This window comes from Dysidea avara, chromosome 10 (assembly GCF_963678975.1).
Source record: "Dysidea avara chromosome 10, odDysAvar1.4, whole genome shotgun sequence".
In the NCBI taxonomy this organism is placed as follows: domain Eukaryota; kingdom Metazoa; phylum Porifera; class Demospongiae; order Dictyoceratida; family Dysideidae; genus Dysidea; species Dysidea avara.
Genome location: NC_089281.1, coordinates 28727446 through 28747593, shown reverse-complemented (window position 1 = coordinate 28747593; position 20148 = coordinate 28727446). Strand labels below are relative to the sequence as shown.

The following is a 20148-nucleotide window of genomic DNA, read 5'->3' as shown; positions in this document are numbered from 1 at the left end:
TAGCTATTGACCCATTACATGCATTTAAATTCACAGATGATTACATCTACATGTAGCTACACAATTTTATTATATCTGATCAAAGTATAGCTATATCCCTGTAGTCAATTGCGTGGATATAGTCTGTTGTCACAACTCATTTAGCTATATTATAGCGGACACTGCTCAGTAATTGCAGTTACTGAGCAGTGTCTATAGTATGCATAGACATAACAAGATATTTTTAGATAGGAGGGCTCTAGTTTACTACACTGCTTCTCTGGATACTGTGACTGCTTTATTAGAGTAACTGACTACTCTATTAGAGAATCTCGATCTTTTTGAATTTACAATCAGAAAATTGCAAGGGGTCCCCAGCCACCTCCCCCCCCCCCCCCCCGGGGTTGTTACGCCTATGGGGCCCGCCATGTCCTGTTGTTAATCATACTTAGCCGTTTCACTTTCTGTTTCGGTTGCACATTTTGCTTCTCTTCTGTCACCTTCTGTCAGTTCTGTTGTATAAAATGTAGTATGCATGCATGCAGCCCATCAGTGCACGAAGAAAGTTAACAGCTGCATGCACCATGACTGTGCATGCCGGACATTCTTCACAGCTAAGCCTATATGCAGAGGCTAGCCATGCGATAAAAAAATTAATTAATTTAACGAATTGAAGGTCAGAGATCGGAGCATAGTACATGGTTCATATGGTCATAGATAATATATACTACTATGATATAGTTCAGTTAGCTACACTGAAGAGCTGCCAGTTGCTTAAGTTGGTCGTGACGCTGCTGCACTGAAGACTGCAAGCAAGATGAGTGTCGAGGATCCATTGAGTCTGCTGGATGGAGTGGACTTGACAGGTGAGCACGACGTACGACCCTTGCTAAAAGGAAGAGGGGGGGGAATGGTGACCTACCTACGCCACCGGGCTGCCTAGTATATAGGGCTGCCTAGGCTGCCTATTATTAAGATGGAGCAGCTAAACCTTTGACGGAAAAGCCGGACAAACATCAAAGAGCAATAGATCTATGAAAGAGCTGACCGAGGAACTGACCGTGATGGATAGCTATTGCATGTATAAACTTGTGCAAATAAATAGACTAGATCTTCAGAGTGTATCCATTGCAAGTCTGTCATGATCACTGGTCTATAGATCTCAGTCATATCAATCACACACTCTCACATATATGCACTGCATGGTACACATGCATGCATAGGCGGATCTTCGGATCTATAAGGGACTGAGGGAAAGGTGGGCAGCTGTCCTCCCCCCCCCACCTTGGACTTACAGGACTATTTTGGACTATATATCACACTGCATGTATTCAGAAGTACAGAAACTGAAGCCAACAGGCCAGCAAACAGAAGTATCAAGATACTCAAATAGAGCAGTCATACTCTAATAAAACAGTCACAATTCTAGTGTGATTACAGGGGCAGATTCATGCAGATTTTTAAGAGGGGGGGGGGGGGTTCCACTCTGGAATTGCAACTTCAGCCTAGCTGTAAGTTGAAAAAAAAAAAAGGTCATCACCTGCTCACAATAGCTGCCCCTAGCTCACTATAGATATCCTCACCAACTATATTTATAACTAGATACATAGCTTGCTACACTGTTCCTCAAAAGACTACTGTGACTGCTCTATTAGAGTATCTTGAGTAAGAAAGGCTCTTTCAAAAGTGGGTTCCATGGAACCCTTTGAACCGGAATGAACCCCCCTGGATTAGCTAACTGACAACTTTTGTAAATTTATAACAATTATTTTGGTTAGTACACTTTATAGGTTTTAACTAACCAAATTTATATGCTTTGGCAAAGCATAAATTTTGTTACCTAAATAGCTATCAAAAATGCTCCTATAGGAGGTCTAATTTTAACCAGAAGATATTTATATGCCCTTCATTCATCCAGCTATACAAAACTATATGCAAGTACAATTTGTGTACTATAGGGTTCTATTCTTCTCCTCTTAGTGGAATAAACACTGTTTTATCATATAATTTCCCTCAGCCCCCCGGCCTGTCTCCTATAGATCCACCTATATGCTGATACATGTAGTTTACTGTTTCAGTGCAAATAATTCTGCAAAGTAATAATTTAGATATTGTAACCCACTCCAACTATATACTCAATTCTGAGCTTTCATTGCAAATAAATGAATAAGCCACCAATTTTTGATCCCCTCCATCAGTTTGGACAAGTCTTTCTGTGCATGCTAGACATGAAAGAGCAACTTTTATACTTCTTAAATATTTGCAGATATTTTGACTTAAATCCTATATATTGTCTGCCTATGATTTACAAAATCTTTCCACTCTGTCAGACAGTTTAATTTTAATTTCAGGCACAAATCAAGCTCAGCTCACACAGAAAACTATTTTTAATTAAGACAGTCAATAATAGCTATAGAGACAACCACGATAACAACACCTTGAGTTTTGCTATACTATACGCTTTACTGATATAGCTTTCATGTGCATGCAATTAAATTCACGCTTTTGACTATATATCCTCTTTCTTGAAAAATGTTCAGTTTCTCTCTACAGATCTAAAAACATTAATATATAAGCAGTCTGACTTCAGTTACTATATATACAATTTATGCAATTAAGTAACATTCATCAAACATCACAGTGGCTAAAACTAACTCTTTTAACATTTGGAATTGCCTGATTTGTCAGCAAAACTGTGATTGTCAAATGTTTGCATGGGAGTACATAGTTATAGTTATGGACTACACTACTTTGACATATACTATATATTTTATTAATTAAGTTTTGGTGGGGGCAATCAATCTGGTAGCAGGGGCTATTTGTACTGTATAGTAGGAATCATGGAGGGCTTTCTTGCTCAAAAAAATTATCACCCAAAAACCAGTCTCACTTTTCCTTCATATAGTAACAGCTTGGTGCATGGTATTGGTTAACCCAAAAATACCTTCAGAGCAATCCCAAACCATTCCAGCCAGTTTCTATGAAATTTTAAAAGGAATTTAAATTTTTTCTGTACTTTTCTAACTGATGAAGCATATATAACTCGACTATGATCAATGCTATGGGCTTGATAGTAATTTTGAGTATATATAGGGATCACAGATACACAAGCAATGAAACAAGGATTCCTGCAGCCCTGCATACTAGTTGGACTATATACTAATCCATAGCTATACTATTGAGCTGAAATAGGGATTAAATGTCAGCTAGTATAGCTGCAGGTGTTGATGACCTCCCTTGTTTGGGTTGTTTTATAGCTTTTTTTTATCTGTGATCCCCGTACATTTGCACAAATGCAACTTGCTATATAATAATATTACTTACTACCAGTGGGTAGCTACACTATGGTTTTATGCCTCAACCTTACTCAAAGGATGCACCCCACCAGAAGTTATAGGTATTTTACAGTTTTCAGGACTTGATGTGTGCACAAATATCTAATAAATCATACTTTATAAGTGGTCTACATTTATCAAGAGCTACATGTAGGGATCAGTGTGTCATGAGTTCACCTTTGAGCCTAAAGTAAATTGTCATGAGAGTGACATGCAAATGACCAAGTAAATTTAATTTGCAAGAAATTCTTAGCAGGCTACATAGCTAAGTGTGCCCATGAGTTAGTGCTGCAGATGCGGTTTCTTCCCTGACTTGCTACTTTTTTAGACTATCTCAATCTTGTGTTGTATGGAATTTTGTATAGTGACAAGGTTGTGAACTGTACATTACATTACAAGCAGGTATACATATGGCAGAAAGCTACATCTCCTCCCAGCTAGTTGCTTCAGCATAAAGTGTAGAAATCACATGTATAACTATATGTATGAGTGATCCTATATGTAATCTCTTTGTATGTTTTATACATGCAGCGTTTGGTTTGCATCGGCTTGCAAATTCTGTTGGTGAAGAAATACACATGATTCCTGTTGGTAGTTCAGCAAAATTGAAATACAGTGGGACAGATGGAGGAACATTTCATTGGAAACCTCATGATCTTACCCTAACTTTACCTTCTGGTTGTGCTGATGAGACTGTGATAATTGAGATGACAGCTTCTGTACCAGATAAATCAGATCTCTTCGTTAGTGCTGTGTTTGATATTGGCTGCAATGTGAAGAAATTCAGAAAACCTGTCACTGTCTCTTTCCCTCACTGCGTCCGTATCAAGTCTTTTGGGAATAAATCTAGAATGCATTTTTTTACTCACAATCTGGGTATGGTCACCTTTCTAAAAGGAAAATTTGAAGTTGGATCGTCACTTGGCTCTATAGAAGTTACTGAGCTCAGTACGCTTGGCATCATATTTGCAAATCGACTTGAAGATTTACTACTAAAAGCAACTCAAGGCACAGAAAAAAATAATTTTTCTGTTTTTGTTGCGTTGCAAGCGATGACAAATTTCTCTGTATGCAAACCGCTGATGTATAAATCAACATTACATTTTGGTGAGCCTATTGAAGATTATCTCAAATGCCATCCTATTCGACCTTATCCAAAGCGATATTATGATGTATTGCTCTTACCTACATGTCGTCATCAAGAAATTAAGTGGATAGGATATTATTGCATCGTACCATTTGGTAAAAGTTATCTCACGGTAAAATTTCATTTATATAACAATAAACATATCGCTACTTGTTTGCATCATTTGTTGTCAATATAATCATATCAGATATATATAGCTTAAAGGAGGGCAAATCCAAGTAGTAAGTACAACATACAGATGAATAGTGCTATAAATATATATTTACTTTATATTATTGTTGAAAATTTACAAATCTACTTTACAAAGTGATGAAATATCTAAATGCCATGTACAATTTTCAACTGTATTCCTTATTTTTGAATGTCAGCAGAATCTTACTGTATGGTTTTTGACCAATCTCCCTAGTTGGTGTAAAGAAGATGCCCTTCTCTAAATCCTCCTGTATAAATTATGCAGTTGGCTACTTAATGAATACACCTTTAGTAGCTAGTATAAACGATTTTCAATCCATCATGGAACAAGACATAAATTAAGCTTATATATAACAATGTAGCTACATCATTTTAGTGTATATGTTAGTAAAGCAGTCAGGAATTGTTAACTACTCTAATAGAACAGTCACTTAGCTGCTGTGGAAACCCTTTCCAAATTTCTACATACACCCCTGCTGGTAACCCCCCTCCATACATATTGCATGCTTTGGATATGTTTTACATACATGCATGCACAATATAATTATATACACAATGATTTAAATGTCCTATGCTGGATCAACCATTGATAAATCAGAAGCTTTTAGGCAATGAAATGTCATTTGTAATGTACTTTAGTTATAAATATGTATGTTGGTTATTTGCTGCATATAGAATGTTAAAAAATATTTTGGAGATGGTCATCGAATCAAGGAACCTTTTGATGTGTACATAAGAGAAGTGTCATTTCTTGCAACTGGTAATCCAGACGAAGCTTGTGCAAGACTAAGTGTTGTTGATAAAGACTTACCAGTTGACGACTATGTTAGGATTATTCGACATGATGCTAAGGTTAGTGCTTGAAATTGCTCATATTTGATTATATACAGATAACCTTTTGCTATAGATTGCAATGGTAGATATAGATAGAATGCCTTGTCCTAGAGAGGACTGTCCTATGTTTGATTATGTCAGCCTATGCTTAAATGTACTAAGACAACCAAACAATAAATTGGATTTACTAGTAGTGGAAGGAATACAAGTAGTGGATGTGCCTAGTACTCAGTTTGATTTGTTGTATCCTGCACCTCCATTCCTTCAGGATGAACAAGGTACAATATTAGTGATAGCGTTGTATTAAGTTTGTGTATAACAGCAATATGTCCATAATGGGCCAGACTATAAATACATAATAAGGATGATCATTTCATAATCAATTTTTTTTCACTACCAGATTATAAGCTTTATTCTGTAGCTTAAGGGCTGTAGCATTAAACTTAAGTAGAATGCTATAAGTGCATGGTTTACCACAACATGGAATCCTTGCCCGGGCAGTGGTGTAGCTAGCCCAGAAGGATTGGTTGGGCACCATTGTATATGTACAAGCTGCAGCAAAAAAGCATGCTGCAGCTAGGGGGGTCTGGGGGCATGCCCCCCCTGGAAATTTTTTGAAAATTACATGCTGATATTCCATTTGGTGGCATTTTTGCAGCTAAAATGTGTCATCTCTAGTAGGACACTAACTGTACATACGTTTTGTTTGCATAATAATTATTATCAGTTACGTAGCTGAAGGAGGCTTCATATTGCACCTTGTATCACACAATTTAGCTATAGTTAGCTACCTACGGTGAGTACCTGAGTTGGTAGGGCACTGGGACTGATTGGTTGGGCCTGTGCCCTACTAGTACCCACCTTAGCTACGCCACTGTTCCTGGGTCCCAAATTATAAGCACTTTGTTTGGTAGATTTTTTCAGCAACTGGCAAGAAAATATTAGGTGAAAAGGTGTGACACAAAATGTGTCTGGAAAGTGAAGCTTAATTTAAAATCCTGGACCCCTAGCAGCTGTTTGATGCACCAACACCAGAATGGCTTGTCTGTAGTATGTAGATTTTCAGCATATTTTTCCCTACACCTTGCATTCAATGTAGGGATCAGTCTATTTTGCTTTTTACTTTCTTTCCAGCAATTCTTTTATTTTCCACCTATTGTGTTCAATATTGCATGTTCTCAGTTTAAACTTTGTCTCTTGCTCAGCATTAATTTGTCATTTCCAGCTGCATAACTACAATTTCACGAGTATGCTAACATTTTGCTCACTGCAACTACCACCCTATTCTGCTGCAATTTTTTTTGGCAGAATTGATACTTCTCTGAATACTGTGACTGCTCTATTAGAGTATCTAGATCTTTTCTTGTCCCATAAAAATGGGGGGCCGTGGACCCCCTGCCCCCTCCATCTCCACCACCTATGGTGCTAGTGTTGAATAATGAACAGGTTTAGGTGTATCATGTTGGCAATCACAAATACTGCAAGTTAATTAGCTTTAATTGATAATGTCTGTGTTTGCTACATTATTATTCTGAGATAGTGTATATTGTTTTCGTTGTCAATATTTGGTTTTAGTGTCATGGTGATATCATGACTCATATAGCTACATACGTACAATAATGGTACTTACCAAAGTATAGCTACACATGCACGCATCCCCTGCTACCCCCAGACCGTTCATGACTATATAATTTGCTTTGGTGTCAAAACTTGTAAATAGCTACCCAACTGATCTATAATATGCTTTACACTTATTTTTGGTGCATCTCTTATTATTGCTTAAATGCATTTTGTATAATTTGGTTATATATATTTATATTTATACTATTTTAGTAGATGTTAAAATAAAGAACTATTGTAAGAAGTTACTAGACAACTACGCAGCATTAGTTGATGCATTACCAATTGGCTACTTACTCAAGCACTTGCTTACAGCACGTGTAATTGCTCCTTACCACAAGAGCACTATTCAAGCCAAAAATACCCAGATGGAGAAGGTAGAATATCTACTTGATGATGTTATCTATATTAGTTTGAAAAATGATTTTGAAGAAACTTATGAACGATTTCTTGCAGTGTTGAAGGAACATTGCGCTGATGATTTGCTAGTAAGCAAGATAGTCAAACGTTTATCTTGACTGATAATAGTCATGTACACACAGTGCCAAGCTATATATATGCAATTAAATTTGTTGAAGTATATAATTCATGATTAAAGTGTGGAGTGATTATGTAAAAAAAAAATAGCATGACAGTATGCTTCAGACTATAATGCATGTAACATTATGATCATACAAAATAGCATACCAGTATATGTTTTGTGATAGCTACCTTTTTAGGCAGATGGATTAAATGTATGTTGGGACGTATTACTGCATGCAGTGTACAGTGAACATATCAACTATGCACCTAAACCACATATTGTCATGCTATTATATATCATGTTAGATTTGGTGATCAGACATATTTGTCAAGAGCAACGTATGCAGTTATAAAAAACAAGCCTATAATATTATATAACATTCCAGACTTTTGTATAACACACACACTAGAAAACAAACATTCCACAAAAAACAAAAACAACTTGAAATTCTATTTTGTATATGCTGAAAGCATGCAGTAATTCATAATATAATAGTGATATGATCTCTATAATGGTACATGCATACTTAGGTATAGTGCCAGCTCTTTTGAATTGGTATTGAGCAGAATATACATCATCATGCAATGTTCCCTGGACTGTACCAGACTTGCCTGTACAACAAACTGCAATTCTGTACTTTTGTGTTGCTCTGCATGGCTATATTATAGGGAAGAATGACTACCATGGAGTTAAACAAAAATTCAGCATTCAACTACTACTATATAGCTAATTGGAGTATTTCACATCAGTGAGCATAATAGTGATTGCTGCAGCACTTGCATTGCTCGTTTTTATTAGCTCATGCCTATAGATAAGAGTGGATTATAGCAGCTATACAGTGAAATGGCCATGCAATGCATGAGCATTCCTGTGATGGCTATGAACTATTCAAGATGATATGCATGCATAGTAGCTCATGTTTATGATATTGAAATATATATGGTGTCAATGAAGCCTGCAAGAGCTGTATTTACATTAACATGTGATCATGTACTTACAACATGAAGAGTTTGTTGATTTTAATCTTGGTCACATTATGTGTCCATTTACTACAGCAAGAAAATCTTTTGTGAACACTATGATGTGTGTAAACTGTGTGCATGTTGTCTAGGAGTTGTCTGATGGAAGATTTGGTACCAGTAATTAATTATAACTTGATGTACCAAAAATGTGTGCTCTATTATAGTATATTACAATAATATTACTAAATATTTTGAAGTAAAGTATGCAATACAACACATTTATATAAGTCTGTCTTCAATGTTCATCATTGTGTTTGTATATAGATAAGAAGAAATGTGAGTAAAAATAAACCACGCAGTCAGCTATATATAGGCTAGTTTTGGGACCAAAGTACAAACAACCAAGAAATGGTTGTAATGATGTTAATGCTAATAAATTTTATGTGTGCATTCTTATAATTTATTATCATAAACATCAGTGTAGCCATTTCTTGGCTGCCACCTTTGATTTCACAACTTTTTCATCCAGGCTCTTTAAGGCCACACCATTTTTTCACAGCTTGGCTGTTATACAAGCATATGCAGATTAACTTAATGTACCAATTAGTTTTGCACCTATACCTTACCATGCATGCAGATCTCCTTCGTATGATCTGACTGTAGTCATATGTGACCAAATCGCCATGGTCTTGCTTATTTAAGGAAAAGTCCTTAACAGGATATAAATACAAGTACCACGTGTGGCAGCACAGAGAGAATTCCACCAAGAAGTAGCAGATGAATAGAAGAACTTTTGGTGGTGGACAGATGACAAGTTTGCAGGTTAGCCTTATATGTTGTGGTTGGTGGACCAGACCGTGGATCGAGAACCAAAACATTTATATTTCCTTAAACATTTAATAGCACAGATGCTCCTGTTTTTCAATTGTGTTTGGTTAAGAGGAGGGGCCCAGACAGGTATATATAGGCATATAGAATAAAAAACTAGCAATTCAATCAGTAACAAATAATAAAGTTTTCTGACCGGTGGAGGCTAAGTAAATGGGAAATGTGATGATACGGTACTACACACACTAGCTGTACTTAACTGAGGACCACATGCATGTTTGTCAAAAATAGTTCAGTCCTAAATATATTTGTTTATCCACTTTTTTTTATTATTTAATATCAACTTTACCAGCTATAGGCACTATTCAACAAATTTAAAGCTGACACACCACTGTACATGATTATTAATGATAGCTATAGCTCATGGCCCTGACAGTGCACTTGGCCTGTTTTTTCTACCGGCATTCAGCAGGGTTTATAATTAGTATCATGTTTCTGCATGACTCCCTGCTACACAAGCTATTGGCCTTCTTCAGTTGCAGGTCCTTAGTGGGATAGTGACCGATAATTTAGCAATGCACTTGGCTCATCGTTATTTCTTGTGTTGCCTATAGATTGAGCTGGATCCTCAAAAATATTTAATATCTTATTACACACAATCTCAGGCTTGAAATCTGGCTCATTTGTAGTTCTACTTGACCCAGTAAAAAAATTCAAAGTCTTTTAGTTCGAAAATGTCTGACATAATATTTACAGTCAATCAAAAATTTCACCATACATTTCTATTGGGAAGCCATAAAAGTGCACTGTCCATTACTTCCCTTTCCTGAACTTGTAATGGAGCCCGTGCGAGTTTGTTGTTGACACCTTTGCTGTCACCACTTATCATCTGGTTGACTGAAATGTTGGCTAACTCTCTAGAGAAAAACAATCACTTTTAATTTTTAGTTGTTTTTCCGAGGATCAAGCTCAACTTGTACATACGTACTATAATGAGATTACTGCTTTCGCTGCGTATGGTCACATATAGTAGCTAGCTAGATTACTGTACAGTTTGCTGATGACAGAAAGTTAGTGTTTTGATCTACAGAATCCAGGTATGGGTTGCAACATTTAACATAGGAGGCGGAAGGATGCTACAGTTGGGTGTGCCCAAAATTTATGGTGGTAGTAGTAGTAGGTGTGCGAAGCACACCAAGCATGCTAATTCTAGGGGGGTCTGGGGGCATGCCCCCCAGGAAAATTTTGAAAATTAGGTGTCAGGAGATTGAATTTGGAGGAATTTTCGGTGGTTTTAGCTGTTAATCAAATACTAGTACTTTTAAACACATGCTCGACTGTTGTATTAGGGTGACTGCTCTATTAGAGTATTTCGATCGTGATTGGCAAGTTTCTGCAAGTTCACGTGACGACTATTGCACAATACAGCTTTGAGTTGGGGGTGCTGGAGCACCCCTAGCACCCCCTCTTCCTCCGCCTATGTTTAAGTATATAGTAAATCACTAAAATGTCATGTAATTAATTGTGTTTGTAGTTTAGTTGTAGAGTAATTTGTATTGTAACAAAAAAAAACAACTAAAATGTCATGTGGTTTGCTCGGAACTGACTGGACGTACATCTATAATTAGCGCCTCAACTTAAAAAAAACAAACGATTAAACGTCCGCGCGTAAATAAAAAGTGAATGATTAAGCAAGGCGCGGGAAATGGTCAACTTCCGTGATAATGAAGACGAGAAAGATTAGAGCGTACGGCAGAGCTTGTAGGTTAATTAAAGATGACGGGTGGGATGATTTAAGGTCAGGACTGAATACTAGTTGATGCATGAATGTATCCCATTTTGTCGCCAGTACATTGAATCAAACGTTTTCAAAAGTCTCTCTGGACTCTCCTTTACGAGATACCAAGGACATAGGTAAATATAAGTGTGGGATGATCTTCCCTTAGCGGAGGGCGGTTGGTGGAGCCTCTAAAATACTGGTATATTAATAGGTACAGACAAATCAACCGGGAATTCCCAACCCACTACCCCTCAGATCTCACCATCAGTGAGCAATGGAGCAACACCATTAAAAGTGAGTGTAACTATGTATAGAGGATGTTTGAGATGCAAAGGTTTAAAGACGAGTAAAATTATTATTTTTTAAAGTTTTCAATGCCCTGAGGGGACTTACTCATCATCCCAGCAGCATTTCAAAAATTCAATAAAATTAAGAACGCAAAAAGTATGCTATTATGAAGCCACTATCATGGTGCTTGTACATGAATAGTGAGGGAGTGTGTAAACAGTGGAACAGACTACTGGAATGGTGGAATGAATCATTCTTAATCCAAATAAGTATAACTCCTCAAGTAAGCAAATAAACAGGATTCCCCTTGAAGTCAGCTCTTTTAGCATACTTCTCACCATAACACTTGTATGACTTATGACTCAATACTTTATCACTTGTCTGAAAACTATAACTATCTCAGTTCAGTGTGCGATGTGGCGCTGCCACAATGAAGTTTGGCTTAAATTTTGTTTTTGACACAATGGCTCATTGTAAATGCTTACAAGATACTTCATTATATACAACATGTAATCAGCTAGCTAGCTATATAACCATTTTATCAAGGGTTAAGTCAGGGATCTTCTTGGTATTCCCAATAAACTGCTATTGTGCATGTTTGTAACTGACTTTACAGTACATTACATTGGTAAACTTTGTCTAACTTCAAGGGGAATCCTATTTATTTGCTTCCGTAAGGGAACAAGTTGTACTTATTTGGATGTAAAAAATGGACTTAAATTTTTTTTTTATTCCAGCAGTCCATTCCACTGTTTACACACTCCCTAAATTTTCTTTTGTATACTTGTGCAGTGATGGAGGGTGTGGTGGGCATCAGCTTGTAATGGCAAGCTCCAAGCCAAGTTACGTGCCTCTGAGAATTCTACGTATATATATATATATATATATATATATATATATATATATATATATATATATATACTGCAGTCTACGTATATATATATATATATATATATATATATACTGCAGTTACACAAATTTCATGATTGTATAACTTTTTCGTGTATGCTGAGCTAATAATACCCTTGTCTACATCACTTCAGTGCCTTTACAAAGCCACTAGAATGTTGTATGGATTTTCACATACTTACAATAGACCAGCTGCAGAAAGCAGACCTAACAAGTGTAATATGAACTCGTGTGAATATTGTTAGCCTGTGTAGTACAGCCATCTTGTGCTGTAGAATTTGTTTATGTGTTGAAATGCCTGGTTTTCAGTCATACGTATGTTTGAGAGAGGCTTATGAAGTTATGAACTAAACGACCTACTCCAGATATGGCAGGTTTGAGAGTTGCAGTCATTTTAATAGACAATACCTCGCTTAACACAGAGGGTGACCAGCTAGATAGCTGATAAAAATGATCCCCATCATTAACTACTTTATAATATATTTTTCTAGCAACAGTTACTGAACAACTGAAATGCATAGGTGTGTACCTCATGTTGCTAACGAAACTCTAAGATCATTACTAACCCCAGTCATTTCAAACCATTTTAGGAAGCAGACTAGGTAATTCAGAATCAGTCATTGAATTCGGATACATAATTTTATTGTGGTAAAGATGAGGCAAAGTTGAGCTCATTCCAAACTACTTGTAGGATGTGACAAACTAGAAGCTGATATAGCAAAAAAAAATGCTATGTATATGGAGTTGGAAGCATTTAACATACATTACAGTTCGCTAGTATTGTAATAACTACCAAATAAGGATTTGTGGGGTTAAATTTTTATTGTTAGGAGGATTTTATGCACTGTGGTGTGGTTGCCACTTGTTTGTTTATATTATATACTATTACAGCCTAATATTCTATGTGTTCGTGTGTTACTTGTTCTTACAGACACCTGTGCTGGCACGACATCAGCTGAGTTTCCAGTCCACAAACAGCCCCATACTGGTAGGGAATACATTACAGTGGAACCATATCTGTTCCCTAGACATCTTGGACCATGTTGAAGTGTAATTCTTAAAGAAAGGTCCTGATTTCATTGGTCGAAATGTGTGTACACTAATTAAAATGTGACCATGAACAAGTGTTAAGGTGTCCACATTTAAGGCTGTCCCTTTTGATGTGGTTCCAAGTGGTAGCATAACAGAATTGATGTCCTTTTCTTGTTTAGAGCTACCTATCCCCATTACGTCAACCTAAAGCAGACAAACCTACTCCTAGAGACAGTATACTTAGTATGTGTGCTCAGACAGCTCCCATGTCATTTGATGATTTCATCAGTCGCAGGTAAGACACACTAACTATAATAATGGCTGATAGTATTGTGTGGTGCTGCAGTGCTAGAAGGAGCGTCAAGAAGTTGGGTGAAGGTGTTTATAGTGAAGTGTTTTATTTTGAAGATGGCAGTGACAAATCAGTGTTGAAGGTGTGTGTGTAGTGCGTGCGTGTGTGTAGTGTGCGTGTGTGTGTGTGTGTGTGTGTGTGTGTGTGTGTGTGTGTGTGTGTGTGTGTGTGTGTGTGTGTGTGTGTGTGTGTGTGTGTGTGTGTGTGTGTGTGTGTGTGTGTGTGTGTGTGGTAGAGCTGTGCAATACTATCAACACTATGCAGTATCGTGGCAATACTCTACTAGTATTGCAGGTATTGAATTTGCAATATAACCAGATAGTTGATGATGTTGGATCACATTTAAGTCAAACTTTTTTCATAGGATCCATTAGTATATTTAAAATTATTACAAGTAGGGATCCAAGCAATAAAATGTAGTGAAACAAGAGATGAATAATGGTATTACAGCATAGTTCAGTGGGAAAATCCCTACATTGGCATGTTATATTGTTTAATGCCAAAGTTAGTAGGGATTTTCCCACCAAGGTATGCTGTATTTCATCTCTACATTTTATTGCTTGGATCCCTACTTCATTTTTAAATTAAATATACCAGGGCTTTTTCTTATAGAATAGTGTGGCTGTTCTCTATTGGTGTGACTGTTGTATTAGAGTATCTCAAGTCCGCCTTTACCTACCAGGGAGTGTGTCATTATTTCATATTTGCTAGCATTATGAATACACTAGACAATAATAAAAGAGTGTGGTCATCGTGATCGAGTAAATAAATTTAAGAGGCATGGTCCCCATGCTTGATCAACAGTATAATGGGCATTGTCTTGAACCTACCATGAAGTTGAAGGTACTACCGAACGTAAATAATTTTGTGGCGTCTAAATAATTATGCTGCTCGAGGAAGGTGTTGATACAGAAAATTAATGCCTCGATATGGTTTCATTACAAGAAGAAGATGAACAGCCTGATTGAAGACAAAAGGAAAGACAAGGCACAGAGGCTCGTCGGAACCCCAAAAGGCACATCCCACTAATGAGTTTATTATTGTGGCGTAAAATGGTGGCTGTGCTCTGCTTCATTTGGCCTCCAGCTTTGTGACTGTGGTCAGGCAGGCAGGCTGGCAGCAGATGAAAATTCGAGTTTTAGTGATTTAAAAAAAATTCTATATTCGGCCGCCTGTAAGTGTTTTCTTGCTGTATTTGATGTTAGATGGACTAATATTATTCCTTAAAGGCGATTTTCGTTGCATAAGATGTTTCTAGGATGCAGCAATTTAGGTGGTGCACGTCACTTTTGGGGGATCCCTACTTAAACAGTTCTATGATACATAGTTTACATCTTCATGTACTAAATTATGAAAAGGCCAAATTGTATGTGTACATTAGCGGTTATCTCATGTAGGTCATATCATGTGTAGTATTGATGCCTATAGTATATTGTGACACCCTAAATATAAACTCAATAGGTGGTATTACACAGCTCTAGTGTGTAGTGTGTGTAGTGTGGACTTGGTTACTATTATTGTTTGGTGTTGGTTTAAGGTTATACCAATAGAAGGAAAGGTGTTGTTTAATGGTGAGAAGCTGAAAACATTTGAAGAAATATTACCTGAAATGGCTATAGCACAGTAAGCCACTGATAATCCATGTATTGAGGTTGAGATGTTATTTGTAGGGAACTTAGCAATCTTGGTCTTGTTGAGCAGGTGAGTGTGTTATGGTCTGTTGTCTGTTTGTACTGTGTGTATAGTATGTGTTTGCATAATGTGTGTTAACTGTATGTGGTGAATCCAGGAGGCACATTAGTCTGGCGCCGCCTGACCCTTCGCAAAAGTACAAATACCAAAAAGAATTCAATTAGACAGTAGTGTTGCACTGATATGAGATTTTGGCCGATAACCGATATTGGGTAATATTTTCAAGCCGATAAATGTAGCCGATCTGATATAGCACAATATGTCTATTTTGTAGCAATTTTTACCAGAAATTTGATTGTGAATGACTAATTTAGTTTGTTTATAGCAGCAGTATTGCTATACAACAACAGCTGACAATACCCTGAAGCAGTTGTAATACAGGAAAATGCATTTGTAAACATCATTCGGTGCACATGTATTTCTAAATACATACATATATCTGTATCTGCTGCTTTTTTTCATTGTGGTGCCGATCCGATACCGATATGCAAAAATACAGCCAATATATGGTTTTTCCGATAACTGATTCGATTATTGGTGCAACACTATTAGACAGCCTACATAACTGCTTGTTACGTCAGATGATTCCCTTCAATTCAAACAGAAGCATTGCGTTGCCAAGGCGATTTCTATGTGAACATCATTGTGCATTAATTGGCTACCACTGAATCTGGGTTGTAGAAATGATTTAGTATCTGTATTTCACCAGACCCTTACTTTTTGCGAAGGGGTGGGAGGTGCCAGACTAGAGGCACACAGGTCCCCCAAATCTTAAATCCTTTAGAGCCCAATCACAATACTATACCATACTCAGTATTGGCTTAATAATGTTCAATCAAAGCAGATATGGGTTTTTGGCATGTACTGATATCTGATATTGATGCCACCAAAAGAAGCCAATAACCGATAGTCGATCTGATATTTGCATTATAGTTAAAAGTGTAGTTTTACCTCCTACCCTATAATAACATGTGCATGTATTCATTGCTATACTCTGCCTGTGGTGGTTGGGCTTCTATTGTGCAATCCAGACAATTAGGCACCCAAAGCATTTTTATGTATACTCCCATTAGGCCTTAAACGGATATTTCTGCATTACTCCGCATTCTAATGGCTTGTGAGAAAGTTGGTACAGCAAGTTTCCTTGGTTGTCTGTGACCCTTCTTTTTAAGGTACTCTATAACTGCTTCATTTGTAAAGACTATGAGAAGCTTTCCAGCAACAAACACTAGAATCACCTGTATTTTATGGCTTCTTGCAGCGTAGCACTTGTTTCAGAGTGAACAATAAACAGCCACATGAATAGCGTAGAAAACCAATGCATAATCCGTTTTTGTACAAACTACTGCAAGTGTATAAATATCAGTAGCGATATCGGTCTTCCTGCTGTTCTGTACCGATACCGATATTGGTAAAAATTGTCATATCGGTGGCAGATATTTTAGCATCGGTACATCTCCAACCCAGTGGTGAATCAGAGAACACAGTAGGATGTGCTTGCCCTTTCCCCAATTTTCTGGCCCTCTGACCAAACAAACATTACAAACAAGATACTCAATTAAGACAGTCAAATACTCTAATAGAACAGTCATTGGATGCAGCACAGCCAAGTATGTCCCATTTATTAAGAGCTAGGCTAAGTGCTCATTTACTGAGCAGTGGCTGTCCTTTGTATACCATAACTACTAATCACCACTATCATTCTGTCACTGATCCCTACAACTCTGGTTATGTGTTCACAAAAGCTACAAACTTTTGGTGTTAAACTTAATAAAATGTCTATTGCTTCCTGGGGGGGCTGTGCATCCCAGACTCCTTGTTTATGCATACCTAGTACCCTGGTGCACCCTCTCTTCCAAACACTGTATCTGTACCTGCTAGTGTGTGTGTGTGTGTGTGTGTGTGTGTGTGTGTGTGTGTGTGTGTGTGTGTGTGTGTGTGTGTGTGTGTGTGTGTGTGTGTGTGTGTGTAGTGTTCATGTACACATAGTGTTACATTAGTATTATTGCATGTGTGCAAATGAAAATTTTATTTTACAGGAGAATTGTCAACCACTACATTTCACCCAGTGTTTCCTTCAAATGAAGAGGTAGGGATAGTCAGATCACTTGGTGAATGTACCTACACACATGTACAGGTTTGCTCTAGTCCAGGGACACTTACCAGATTATCTAGTTAAGGAATGGGAGAGATGGGACCATGAGCATAAGTCAGAGAATGATCATCCAAGTAACTGCGAACTACAATGATGTCTTTGTTCATGTTCTCTTCTTGTTCCACAAGGAATATTCGGTGATGATCAGTTATTTATACTGTTTGAATCTGAGAATGGTGGAACTGATTTAGAACACTTCGAGGTATAGTGAAACCATAAAATATGGCTTAGGTGGAGTTATGAAGTACACCTTAGCTATGTTTGAAACCTACTTGGCATGGTCACTATAATGAGGTGGTCTTATTAATGAGGTCATGAAGTACACGTACCTTAGCTATGTTTTGGCTTGACCACTATTTTGATAAAAATGTAAGTAGGTGCCAATAGGATCCATGTATTTCTTTTACTTATTGTTTATATTTATAATCACAGCGCAGCTGATACTCTGGAAAAAGAACAATATAGTTCTACAATCAAATTAAGTAGAGGCTAAAGGTGTTTGAGTGACAAAGTTTTAGCCTTGCAGCAGTTAGCTACAAGTTTGAAAAGCCACTTTTGATTCTGAACGTCACTGCAAATTTAGAATGTACAGTGACATTCACTGTTTGCCACAGTATTCACTACCAGTATTTCTTATTTCTCCTTTAAAAAGCATCCTTTATCAAAGTACAAGTGCTCTGAGTTCACAGTATTTAGCTATGCCAGAATAATTGATGATCAGTGCTATTTCTAATAGAGCCTGTTTTGTGACTGTTCTATTAAAGTATCTCGATCTTGTTGGTTATAGTTTTATGCTTGCTAGTAATTATATTTGAAGAAATACTTGTAATTTGCTCTATTTTAGGAAACATTTGGGAATAATTGCCAGAAAGAATATTTGGAAATTATAAAAATAATACATGTAGTACACAGTCCTAACAACTGTTGCTCAAATTGTGCACTTTAAAGTGTGTAAATATAAACCACACACACTAATTTATGTGTACATTTTTCTTTTGCAGTTTCACAGTGGAGCAGAATTAATGTCTGTCTATCACCAGGTAGTAGCTGCCTTAGCTGTAGCTGAGAAAGTTAGTAAAAAGAAACTTGTGTTGTGTGATGAATGTATCTTTGACAGAGTCTGCAGTTTGAACATCGAGACCTTCACTGGGGTAATGTCTTGATCACCCCATGTAAAGACACCATGATAGAATTTGTAGTGGACGGGGTGTCACATAAAATACAGAGCGAAGGCATGAAAGTGACAATCATCGATTTCACATTATCACGACTCAGAAGAAGTGAGTCCCCATTCTATTACAGTGTTGTAGTAATGTGTCCTACACAGATGAGTGTGTTCTGTTCTTTGACTTGGAGACAATTTCATGGCTGTTTGAAGGACATGGTGACTATCAGTTTGAGGTTTATCGCATGATGAGAAATGAAACAAAGTTGTTAAAATTGCATAATTTATTATGTATGACACTAGATTACTTTTCAGGAAAGACTGGGAAGGATTTTATCCCAACACAAATGTATACTGGTTGGAATACTTAGTGGATAAGCTACTTAAAGAAGTGAAAGGCATTTCATTTGGTAAAGTAAAGGACAAATCCCTGTCTGCATTGCGACGGCACAGAACTATGTTAAAACGCAGCAATTCCCAGTCAGCCATTCAAGTTTTTCTATTACTTAATGTATAAAATATTTTTGTATATTTCCGTGTTGTGTCCGTACTATGTCATAATGTGGTGTTAACTCTAAGAATTTTTTCAGCAGTGAATAAGATTATCTCTACAGGCGCCAGCGCTTAACAATATCTTCCATTTCTCTAAACCATAGGGGGGAGTGTATTATCTATGTCTAACCACCGCGCATATAGAGAAATTTTTGATTAGTCATGGAGAAAGTCGGAGTATTGTTGGTGCTTCTTCTAGCATTAGTAGCCGGATGTAATGCTTTATCTAGTCACGTTTACCAGAAAAGGACGCTACTACAAACGCCAGGGTGTACAAGCCAGAGCAATTGTATTCCTTCCGTTGTTAACAACAGCATCATTCCAACTACCGTCATTGACTGTATAAGTAACCAGTGTATTTGTCGTGACTGCTTCGAAAATAGAGCTGGGACATGCAATTTACGTGAATGCCGTTTTTACACCACTCAAGAGGGATGTATTGATAATAGGAAATCTCAAGTCACAGCTATTCTATTATCTGTATTCCTTGGTGGTGTAGGAGCCGCCAATTTCTACATTGACAGGGATGGATTGGCAGTTGGACAACTAATGATATTTTTGTTTATCATGTTCTCTTCATGTGCCATGTGCTTTCCACTGTGTTTCTTCTGCTGTTGTAAAGATGAAAAGAAAACTGGAGCAATTTTGATGGCATACTTCTGTTGCATCACTGTTTTGGTTGTGTTGTGCTCACTTGCCCAGCTGGCCTGGTGGATTGCTGACCTTGTCATTTTTGCTAACAATGACAGGGATGATGGAAGTGGATGCAAACTACGACCAACGTAACTTAGTAACTGAAATAG

The 20148-nt window shown here is 37.2% G+C and overlaps 2 protein-coding genes across 3 annotated transcripts; both read left to right on the top strand.

Annotated features, from left to right (window-relative positions):
• Positions 1-703: 703 nt before the first annotated feature.
• LOC136268615 (uncharacterized) lies at positions 704-7750 on the top strand. The gene is made up of 5 exons (XM_066063998.1): positions 704-845; positions 3846-4573; positions 5329-5505; positions 5561-5765; positions 7321-7750. Exons 1-5 carry the CDS (start codon positions 797-799, stop codon positions 7623-7625), a joined length of 1464 nt encoding a protein of 487 aa, XP_065920070.1. The 5' UTR covers positions 704-796; the 3' UTR covers positions 7626-7750.
• A 3335-nt stretch (positions 7751-11085) lies between these two features.
• On the top strand, positions 11086-19426 carry LOC136268132 (serine/threonine-protein kinase haspin-like). Of its 2 annotated transcripts, XM_066063375.1 has the most exons (16): positions 11086-11218; positions 11270-11334; positions 11412-11494; positions 13329-13385; positions 13609-13724; positions 13776-13863; positions 15319-15404; positions 15452-15482; positions 17513-17562; positions 17611-17702; positions 17757-17830; positions 18630-18698; positions 18746-18779; positions 18828-18908; positions 18956-19058; positions 19109-19426. In XM_066063375.1, exons 1-16 carry the CDS (start codon positions 11145-11147, stop codon positions 19308-19310), a joined length of 1305 nt encoding a protein of 434 aa, XP_065919447.1. In that variant the 5' UTR covers positions 11086-11144; the 3' UTR covers positions 19311-19426. The 2 variants fall into 2 exon arrangements, with proteins under 2 accessions (XP_065919447.1, XP_065919446.1); XM_066063374.1 differs by having other exon boundaries at positions 18746-18908.
• Positions 19427-20148: the final 722 nt, after the last annotated feature.

Excerpts from the sequence above, each read along its gene's own strand:
- LOC136268615 (XM_066063998.1), top strand. The coding sequence starts at position 797 with ATGAGTGTCGAGGATCCATTGAGTCTGCTGGATGGAGTGGACTTGACA. Across the intron at positions 846-3,845 it reads GGATGGAGTGGACTTGACAG|CGTTTGGTTTGCATCGGCTT; the intron begins GTGAGCACGACG and ends TTATACATGCAG. Across the intron at positions 5,766-7,320 it reads ATTCCTTCAGGATGAACAAG|TAGATGTTAAAATAAAGAAC; the intron begins GTACAATATTAG and ends ATACTATTTTAG.
- LOC136268132 (XM_066063374.1), top strand. The coding sequence starts at position 11,145 with ATGAAGACGAGAAAGATTAGAGCGTACGGCAGAGCTTGTAGGTTAATT. Across the intron at positions 13,725-13,775 it reads GATGATTTCATCAGTCGCAG|TGCTAGAAGGAGCGTCAAGA; the intron begins GTAAGACACACT and ends GTGGTGCTGCAG. Across the intron at positions 17,563-17,610 it reads TGTTTCCTTCAAATGAAGAG|GTTTGCTCTAGTCCAGGGAC; the intron begins GTAGGGATAGTC and ends ACACATGTACAG.